The 10,440-nt window shown below is 52.5% G+C and overlaps 2 protein-coding genes across 2 annotated transcripts; one reads left to right on the forward strand and one right to left on the reverse strand.

Annotated features, from left to right (window-relative positions):
* Positions 1-288: 288 nt before the first annotated feature.
* LMH87_004140 (uncharacterized protein) lies at positions 289-7,756 on the forward strand (the record flags this gene model as incomplete). Its single annotated transcript, XM_056195315.1, has 7 exons — positions 289-2,626; positions 2,677-5,156; positions 5,208-5,435; positions 5,518-5,799; positions 5,860-5,934; positions 5,991-6,331; positions 6,385-7,756. 7 exons carry the CDS (start codon positions 289-291, stop codon positions 7,754-7,756), a joined length of 7,116 nt encoding a protein of 2,371 aa, XP_056048955.1.
* A 438-nt stretch (positions 7,757-8,194) lies between these two features.
* LMH87_004141 (uncharacterized protein) lies at positions 8,195-10,440 on the reverse strand (the record flags this gene model as incomplete). The annotated part of the gene is made up of 4 exons (XM_056195316.1): positions 8,195-9,211; positions 9,281-10,010; positions 10,108-10,202; positions 10,393-10,440. The coding sequence occupies 4 exons, from the start codon at positions 10,438-10,440 to the stop codon at positions 8,195-8,197; spliced, it is 1,890 nt and encodes a 629-aa protein (XP_056048956.1).

Here is a 10,440-nt window from a genome sequence, read left to right on the forward strand (position 1 = left end):
TTGAATCATACTACTACCACCGCACGCAACATGAAACAGAGTTGAGACAAAGCCAGCTGGCATCTAATGTTGTGCACGAGCTGAAAATTAGGCACTGTAGTTGTCTCGGCTGTGGCATCGCGATATCGGCGGGGCACTGAATGATCCTCTTTTAGCTGAGACACGGCAAGCATCGTGGCTGGCTGAGCCACAAAAGCCGATGTTCCCGTTTTCATGTATTAGCCGGTAGTTTCATTAGAGCTAGGTTCATCGCTGGATAGGCACTTCAGATCGAACAGCAGCAAATCAATGAACAACTACCACAAAAGTACCAGACATCATCCTATGCTCAGCAAGATTGCCATGGACCAGAAAATCAGCGCGTCTGGTCCTGCGAAGGGACACAATGAGGCAGTACCAGCTGTTCTTCCGAACGGAGACTACGACGACAGAAACGAGGGTCCAGCTATTGCTATTGTTGGCATGGCTACTCGTCTCTGTGGAGGTATAACATCGCCGGAAGAACTCTGGGAGTTTCTTATCGAGGGCAAAAATGGGCTGTGCGAGATTCCAGGCACACGATATAATATCGACTCATTCTACGGTCCGGGAAAGCCCGAGTCTGTGAAGACGCGAAAAGGCTACTTTTTGCAGCACGACCCAGCACTACTCGACAGCGAATTCTTTGGTATTCATCCTATTGAAGTAGAAAAGATGGACCCTCAGCAGAAGCAGCTTCTAGAGGTGACGGTAGAGTGTATGGAGAGTGCGGGAGAAACCGAGCTTCGAGGATCTAACATCGGATGCTATGTCGGCGTGTTTGGCGAAGACTGGATCGGCATGGCAAGCCAAGACCCCCAATCCATGGACAGATATCACGTTTCGAGCACAGGCCTTTTCGCGCTAGCAAATAGGCTATCGTATCAATTTGACTGGCACGGGCCTAGCATGACGATACAGACGGCGTGTTCATCATCCATGGTAAGCCTCCACGAAGGGTGCCAGGCCTTGCTGAGAAACGACTGCACCGCGGCTGTGGTGGCTGGTGTGAACTTGATATTGAATCCTGCCATGACCATTGGCATGTCGGATAGCAAAGTCTTATCTGCGGACGGGGCCTGCAAAACCTTTGACGAATCGGCAGACGGCTACGGCCGTGGCGAGGGCATCAGTGTCGTCCTGCTCAAAAGATTGAAGGATGCACTGCGAGATGGCGACAGCATCCGGGCGGTCATACGCGGCACCCACACCAATCATGACGGAAAGACAACTACTTCATTCGGGCCGGATATGAAAGGGCAAGAAGATTTGATCAACACTGCATATCTACGGGCGGGAATCAATGATATCGGCCAGACACCATTTTTCGAGTGCCATGGCACTGGCACACCCGTTGGAGATGTCGTTGAGGTGTCCGCAATTACCAGAGTACTTCGACAGAGCAGCTTGAGTGATCATGAGCCTAAAGACATAACGGTGATTGGATCAATCAAGCCCAATGTCGGACATACAGAAGGCGCATCTGGCCTGACCTCCGTCATTAAAGCTGTTCTTTCCCTTGAGCATGGCACAATTCCGCCAAATGCATTCTTCAAGGCATATAACTCGAAAGCATCTTTTCAAGAGGCCAAGCTATTAGTCCCACAGAAAGCGATGCCGTTTCCCGATGGACGAAAGAAACGGGTCAGTGTCAATTGTTTCGGTGTTGGAGGCTCGAATTCTCACGCTATCCTCGAGTCGGCAGAGTCCTATCTACACAGCGCTCGAGGCTGTTCAGAGGAACCGTTAAGTGACGATGCGAAGTCTTCCAATCAAAGATATCTTATTGTCTTGTCTTCCAAGAGCGCAGATGCTTTGGAGAGACGTATCGCCAGTTTAGTCGACTACTTGAAGATGCCGGAAGCTTGCAGTATGCAGGATTTGTCCTATACACTCTGCTGCAGGCGAAAGCACTATATGTATCGAGCATTTGCGGTGGCAAACTCCCACCGGCCACTCACCAGGCTAGATTTTCGCACCGCATATGTGCGGTCAGTTGTCCCTGTTTGGTTGTTCACTGGTCAAGGAGCACAATGGGCCGGTATGGCGCGCCAACTTCTTGAAACCTCTCCTCAGTTCCGGGAAGATATGTTGCAACTCGAAGCCGCATTGAAGGCCCTTCCAGATGCCCCGGCTTGGTCCATAATTGAAGAACTCGGTAAACCTACCGCACAGGAGAGTCGGGTTAACGAGACGGAAATCTCGCAGCCGCTGTCTACTGCTGTCGCCATTGGGTTGACGAACCATTTGCGTCGCTTGAACCTCAAACCTGCAGCGATAATCGGGCATTCTAGTGGTGAGCTAGCAGCAGCCTATGCGTCTGGGGCCATCACCGCTGCCTCGGCCATTGTGCTAGCATACTTCAGAGGCATCGTTTCTAAGTCGAGAGAGGGTAAAGGTGCCATGGCAAGCATCGGACTCGGTTGTGCAGAAATTGCTCCATTTTTGGAGGGATTCTCTGATATTACTGTGGCCTGCAAGAACAGCCCTCGGAACACGGTCCTGTCTGGTAATGCCGCCACGCTAGAACAAGTAGTCAGTTCCATCAAGTTGGAGCACAAAGAAGTGTTTTGCAGAACACTTCGAGTCTCTGTTGCATATCACTCCTGTGAGTCTAAATATAACCTACCCTTTCGCAAATAACTAACGTTTTGAAAGCGCAAATGGAGGAGGCATCAGCCTTGTACAAGAGTATGATTTCAAGCCATGTTCATCATAATGATACCATGGTGCCAATGTATTCGACTTCGACTCGAGCCACAATCACAGACCCAAGAAAGCTAGACCCGGAATACTGGCGCCACGGCCTGGCATCTCCGGTGCAATTTGCTGACGCAGTGGCAGACGCCATTTTGGACCACCGCGACTCGCAGCTGGTTTTCGTCGAGATTGGACCGAATTCGACATTCTCCTCGCTCTTGAGGCAGATAGCGGAGACCATGTGGTTAGACGAGGATTGTATACCCATATATGTTCCGACCCTAACTCGTAATGATCCAGACTCTATCTCACAATTGCTACACACAGTTGGTCGCCTCCATTGCTTGGGTACTGATCTTGACATGCCCAATGTTACGGGACGTGGCAAAGTCTTATCTAATCTACCCGCGTATCCATGGAAACATCAGCTTCTTCAGCGTGAAAGCCGCTTGACTCATGAATGGCGGCATCGAGAAGCGCCGCACCATGAGCTACTCGGTTCAAGAATACCAGTTATGCCAGAAAGCGAGCCTGCATGGAGAAACCTGATCCAGCTAGGAGACGTCATCTGGATGGGAGACCATAAAATAGACGGGAAAGTCATTTTTCCCGTGGCTGGATACGTGGCAATGGCTGGGGCGGCGTGCATGCAGCTTCAGAGCGATGCCGTAGCCTACGAACTACGTGCTCTTGCTCTCACGTCTTTCCTAGTTATTCGCCCAGGAAAGCAGACTGAAATTCTCACCAGCCTCAAAAAACATCGATACAATGACCTGGCGGAGTCAGATTGGTATTCATTCACCATCTGCTCCCACGACGGCACGAGTTGGACACAACATTGCCACGGCCAGGCCCGGGCTGTGGATTATGATCTCCCACCGGACCAAGGCCAGCTTGGCGCCCTTCCTCAGTCGTATGCCCGCCAAGTCAACCTGACTGAATGGTACAAGCATACAAGAAGACGCGGGTTTGACTATGGGCAGAGTTTCCGTAGCCTTGCTCAGGTTTCCGCCGACCCAGCCCAACTTGCCGCGAAGGGAACTCTAGATGAAAACACATGGTTGTTGAACGAAGACACTAAATACCCTGCCCATCCAACAGACATCGATCGATGCATACAGTTGATGGGTATTGCATTCGGGCATGGACTTCACCGCCGCATTGGCGTCCTGCAAGTACCTCAATCTATCGGGTCCATATTTGTCTCTACACGCCGGTCTTCAGAGGCCTATGTAAGAGGAACAGATGATGGCCATCGAGGCCTATCGTGGCAAGCCAATGCAGTGTCTGACCAAGGGATTGTTTCGTATATCCGAGAATTGCGCTCTGTTGCCTTGGATAAAGCAGTTCAACCGGCCGAGTCGACCCCTCAATTGGCCAGTCTAAAGTGGCAGCCTCTCCTTGACCTGTTACCACCCAGAGAGCTTCTGTTGCCCGCTGAGAAACTAGACGAGGTCCATCGGCAGCACCCTTGGAGCCGATTTCTTGGGCTCATCACACATGTGCAGCCCAAGTTGCGTGTCCTGGAAGTCGGCACCGCCTCTCCCGATTCTACCAGGTCTAATCTGAGGTACTTTAAGTCTAGCCAGGGTACTATGATGTTCTCGTCTTATACGCTGGCGAGCTCGTCAACTGTGGCTTTGGACAGAGCGAGGATTGAATTCAACGACGACCCCAACATATCATTCAAGGTGCTGGATACACACAGTAACATTTTGAATCAAGCAGTGGAGCCTCACACCTTTGATCTAATTTTGACCTCTGAGGCGGATCATCTTCTTTCTCCCCAGTCGCTATCGACTTTGAGGCAGTTGGTCACCCCGCGAGGGTGGCTGTTGTTCCAAAATGCAGACTTTGTAAAAAAGTGCCAGGACGAGAGTTTCGTTCAAAGTTGGTGCAAGGATCGAATCAAGGAAACATATGCCGAGATTTTGAAAGCAGCTGGGTTTGAACTTGCTCAAGCGCAAGTCGGTAATCAGCCACAGAGCGAGGCATGCTCTACATCAAGGCTCACTTTACTGGCCAGTGCAGCCTCCGCACCACAACATTTAGCAAAAGAGGTCACGTTGCTCACTGGCGACAATCTGGAAATCTACAACGAGATGTTTGCAGAAGAGTTCTCAAAAAGAGGCTACACAGTAACTTGGAGCACTCTAAACACAGTCCCTGCCGCGGGCCAGAACATCATCTCTTTGCTGGATCTCAACGGACCAACCATTGCAGAATTGACCAAAGCGAGTTTCCAACAGCTGAAGACTTACTTGATCGATGGGCAGCCAAAACACATGCTATGGTTGACAAGACCGGCGCAGCATCAGTGCCATGATCCGAGATACGGACTCACACACGGGCTTGTGCGAACACTGCGCCACGAGCATGCAGTTGACATGTCCGTGGCAGAGATTTTATCTGTCGATGCCACTGTAATTGAGCTTTTGGTGCAACTTCAAGACTGGATTGCACAATTCGACAAATCTTCTCACCAACAGAGGGATTTCGAGTTCTTTGTTGATGAAGCGGTGCACGTCGGCCGATATCACTGGCTGAACATTTTACCTGCCGTGCAAGACAGTTCCGCGCGCCAACATATTCCCATGAAGCTTCACCTAGAATCTAATGGCTTACTGCAAAGCCCTTCCTGGGTTCAGATAAATGAGACAACGTTGAAGAAAGACGAGGTCCGAGTGAAGATCCGATATGTTGGATTAAACTTCAGGGTATGTCATTTAACCACTGACCTGATGCACGCGCTGCAGGCTGCAAGCTAATACGACGTTTTCCTTTTCTTTTCGCGCTTAGGACATAATGGTTGCTATGGGCCTGGTAGGCACAAAGTCTCAAATTGGGCTCGAGGCAAGTGGTATCGTCTGTGAGGTGGGTACAGGCGTCACTGGCTTTCTCATCGGCGACAGAGTTGGGCTTGTTGGCTCTGGGCTGTGCCAGACCTGTATCAACGTTCCGGCTAGAACCTGCTGGAAGATCCCAGAATCGGTGTCCATGGAGGTTGCAGCTTCTACACTTGTTCCGTTTTTGACGGCGCTATATTCTCTTACTTACGCTAGCAACTTGAAGAACGGCCAAGTACGTGGCCAAACACACTATGCCAGAACTGAAAATGGAAACTAACTGACTCGTGGCTAGTCTGTGCTTATACAGTCCGCTTGTGGAGGAGTCGGACTTGCTGCTGTCCAAGTTTCTCAATTGATTGGCGCCAATGTAAGCTGTTGAAAGAGCCTGGCTAATGCACGGCCATGCAGCTAACATTATCGAAGATTTATGCCACAGTCGGAAGCGACAGCAAAACAGAATATCTAACGACTAACTTTTTGCTACCGAAGGATCAAATCTTTTGCTCCAGAGATGACTCATTCTGGCCTAATCTCATTAGAGCGACGGAAGGAAAGGGTGCAGACGTGGTGTTGAACTCTCTTGCTGGTAAATTGCTACATGCCTCGTGGAACTGCGTTGCTAAGTTTGGTAAAATGATTGAGCTTGGAAAAATCGACTTTTCAACGAACGGAAGCCTGGATATGGGCCCATTTGCTGGCAATCGGTCATTCGTCGGCGTCGATCTGCTCCAACTAGCCAGCGAGCTACCCGAGCTTCTTTCCAGGCAAGTGTAGACGAAGCTCTCGATTTGCGCAAGCTAACGGTTTCGGAAAAAAGGCTCATCGACGAGCTTGCTGGATATTTCCAGGCTGGCCAACTAAATCCTCTACCAATACAACGCATATATGACGTAACCGAGGTAATGGACGCATTGAGGCAGATGCAAAAGGGTCAGCATATTGGCAAATATGTTGTGAGAATCCCGAGCGGCAATGATCAGCTGCAGGTGTCATCTGTTTCTTGCTCTCCAAAATTTCCCTCGAACGCCTCCTACGTCTTGGCCGGCGGACTGGGTGGCCTTGGTCGCGCAGTGTCCAACTGGATGGCGGAGAACGGAGCGAGAGAGCTGGTATTTCTCTCCCGAAGTGCCGGAAAACCGTCTGAACATGATGGCTTCTTGCACGAACTGTCAGTGCAGGGATGCAAGGCAATTTGCATTGCAGGGAGTGTGACAAACCCGGCTGATGTTGGACGTGCAGTCGCTGCCTGCAGTTTTCCGCTCAGGGGTGTGCTCCAGCTCTCGGCAGCTCTTCACGACCGAACTTTCCGCAACATGACGTACAAGGAATGGACCGACTGCCTCGACCCCAAAGTGATGGGAACTTGGAACCTCCATGAGGCAACCAAGGACAGTCAAGACGTTGAATTTTTTGTCTTGTTTGGCTCTTTGGCGGGCGTTTACGGCAACAGTGGACAGGCAAACTATGCTGCCGGCAACACATATCTGGAGAGCTTCGTCTATTACCGTCGCAATTTGGGCTTGCCTTGTTCCCTGCTGAACTTGGGGCCTGTAGAAGAGGTGGGCATGATTAGTCGAGACGACAAGCTTTTACAGGCCTTGAAGGTTGCGTCCTGTAAGCTGCTCTCAGAGGAGGATGTTTGTGAGGGCCTTGGTATGGCAATTGTCCAGTCGAAAGCGCCGATACCCAGCGACCCAAGCCCGGCAGCGACAGAGTCTACACTGTCATCGTGTGCGGGTATAATCAATATTGGCTTGAGCACCACTGCAGAGCCATCAGAGCCGTCGCCACGGCCATCCTGGACCAGCGAGGCACGCTTCTCCCTTTATGCCAACCTGAAGCCGACAAAAAGCAATAAACCACAGTTTGTGGACGACAAATTTCGATCCTTTGTGGACAAGATTGAAGCAGATCCTTCCATCCTCAACGAATCGCAGACAGAGCTGATCATTTGCAGGGAGATTGCAAGGCTCATGACGGGGTATCTCGCTGACGAAGGGGAGATTAAGGACGAGGATGTGGGTAATATTGCCATCGACTCGCTCATGGCAATTGAGATCAAAGACTGGGTTAGGGGTAACATGAATCTTGATGTCAGTATGGATCAGACATCTAGAGCGCGCACCTCGGGACAGTTGGCGAGCGTAACTCTGGAGCGCCTTAAAGTAAAATACGGACTGTTGCAGTGATGTCCATCAATAGCTTACGAGTCTCATTAAGAAATTTTTTTAGAGTCAAAAAAGTGAAACAGCACAAGTTCCCGTGGCGACAACACAGATTCAGACGCGTCGCTGTCACAGTCGCTAGCTTTGCGGTCGCCTGCTCGGCTCGCGGGTTCAACGGCCGGCCGGCCGGCTGAGGCTCGATTCCAAGTATCTGCTTAGCACGACAAAGTAATGTCAGACGGTAGACTATAGAGCTATGATAGATGGATAAAATTCAGTTTTCCAGCTGTACTGTAGGTCATGTTGGTATTTCTTGAAATTTTCAAGATTGTAAACTCGATCAAGGTGCTTTAGTCTCAATGGGCTCAAGCTTGATCGGCCGCAGCCGCCATCAGAATAAGATGAAACCGTGCGCCAAAACAGCCATCTAGAGTATCATTGGTTTATGTTTTCATTACAGTATTATATAGTGTTGTTGAGCTCTTCACGGGCTGCGCGCTCTATCGCCCCCTTGGCCAGTCTGTGCAGCTCCTTGACAAACGCATCCACTCGCGTCAAGTACTCTGTCGCAAACGGCACCGTGACATGAATCGGCATCGTGCGCACAATGTCCAGCGACTTGAAGATGAGATCCAAGTCTTGAAGTGTGTCCTCGCCGCGCGGCCGCCGCAGGATGCTGAAGAAGAGCGTCATGAGCGCCGACATGGGGTAAAAGATGAATGCCCAGAACGCCTCGCTGGCTATTCGGTTGGCCGACGCCGTCAGGTAGATGATGGTCGACCGGCTGGCCTCGACGGACAGCTCCAGGCTGGACTGGACGCCGGGCAGTATGGTGCCCGTGGGCGCGTTGGCGGCGGCGCTCAGGCCGCTGGCGCCGTGGATGACCATGAGGATGTGGTGGTACTCGAGGTGCAGCTCGAGGTGGAACATGGTCATGGAGCGGCTGAGGTCGCTGGCGAGCGAGACGTCCTTGCGCACCGAGAGCTGCGGCGCGAACTCGCGCGGGATGGAGCTCCGCCAGTTCTCGAGCTCGACGTCGAGCTCGCGGATCGTGCGCAGGAGCTCGGCGTCGGACTTTTCCCACGCCTTGTTCCCGTACAGGGCGCAGACGACCTTGGACTTGACCCGCGTCAGCTCCATGTCGCCCGGGTAGAAGGGGTCCTGGACGTTGCTGCTCGGGTCGCGGGTCCGGCCGCACCACCGTGTCTCTTCGTGGCCCTCGGGCAGGGTCAGGTCGCAAAACTCGTCGTCAATGACGGGCGGGTGGCCGGTGCGGAGCGAAATGTCCTTGTCGGTGTAGTAGCACATCCAGAACAGCAGCCGGATGTGGCGGTCCTCGCGCTCCTCGATGCTGAGGACCTGATTCTTGGGATTGGGGAACAGACGCTGATGTCCGCGCAGCGCAAACACGGCCCGGCACGCCAAAGCATTATACATGGCTGCCGCCTGCATCCGACCCGCAGTCATGTCATACATCATCTGGGACGATATAGTTAGAAGAATGAAATGGCAAAGGTGCGGAGCTGTTATTTTGTAAAATTGTCTTACCACTAGAAAATATGTCTGCAGTGTTGTCAGGCTTGTGTCTTCCAGACACTCGGCTATGAGGAGTTTCGAAGCTTTCGCAAAAGCTGCTATGTCGACATATTTAGTCGCCTTCACTTCTGGAAAGTGCAGCGAGGCCAAGGTAAGCAGAGCCAGCACGCAGGCTTTGGCGCTAATATGCTGCAGCGAGGGCGTCCCATCCGTCGCGTAGACGAGGTTGACCGTCTCCTCAATCAGCACCTCGTCGACGATGGGGAAGATGAGAATCAGGTCCGACTTGGTAAAGGCGTCAATCATGGCGTCGCAGGCCCAGCGCGGCGGCAGCCTCGTCCTGCTCGCGGCGAGCGGCGACAGCTCGTCGAGGCTGCAGCGCTGAAAGGAAGGAAAGTCAAACTGCGGCGTCAGCCCCGTCCGCAGCTGCACCCACTCCTCGCAGCCGTCTGAAAAGTGCGGGATGCCGGTCAGCAGGCAGACGAAGCCAAAGTCCTGGCTGGGGTAGATGTCTTGGAGGCGAGATATGGGCCTGCCCATGGCACGGGTCGACGGCCGGGCCTGGCAGACGGAGCACTTGTGGCCGCGCATCGGCAGTCTTGCGCTGTCTGCATGGCCGCCGCCGGTTGAGTACGGTGTAGAAGCAGTCGAGGTGCTTGTTGGCGGGGACTGCAAGACAGACGACTCCTTGCCGGAGCCGGGCCTGTTGGGCACATCGGTAGGACTCTTGCCCCTTCTCGTGCTACAAGGATATTAGCAAGACGCCTCGCAACGCTGGACCAACAGCGCAACACAACACAAGCAGTGCTCGGCCATATTGGGAGGAGAGAGGACCATACCGCGCGCGAGGCTTTCGTGGAGTAAAGGTGCATATGAGGCTATGGTGGGTACACCAGTCGCAGGTCGTGCCAGTGTCGGCCGCATCGCACCGGATCTATTACACAGCGGAGATGGAAGGTGTTAGTGGCAGAGCTAGCCTATGGACATTGCGGCTGGATGATCTCTGGGCGGAAGGACCGGGATGATGGCAGGACAGAATGGCCGCGAGAGGGTGGGTAGGGGCGTTTATAGTGGCTGGATTCTCTGTCTGTAAAAGCCCCAATTGGGTAGTTATGCCGACGTACCTTGCGCTTGTAGCAGACATCGCAGGAACGCCGCTTGTTATTGACCAT

Source organism: Akanthomyces muscarius, chromosome 2 (assembly GCF_028009165.1).
Source record: "Akanthomyces muscarius strain Ve6 chromosome 2, whole genome shotgun sequence".
Lineage (NCBI taxonomy): Eukaryota > Fungi > Ascomycota > Sordariomycetes > Hypocreales > Cordycipitaceae > Akanthomyces > Akanthomyces muscarius.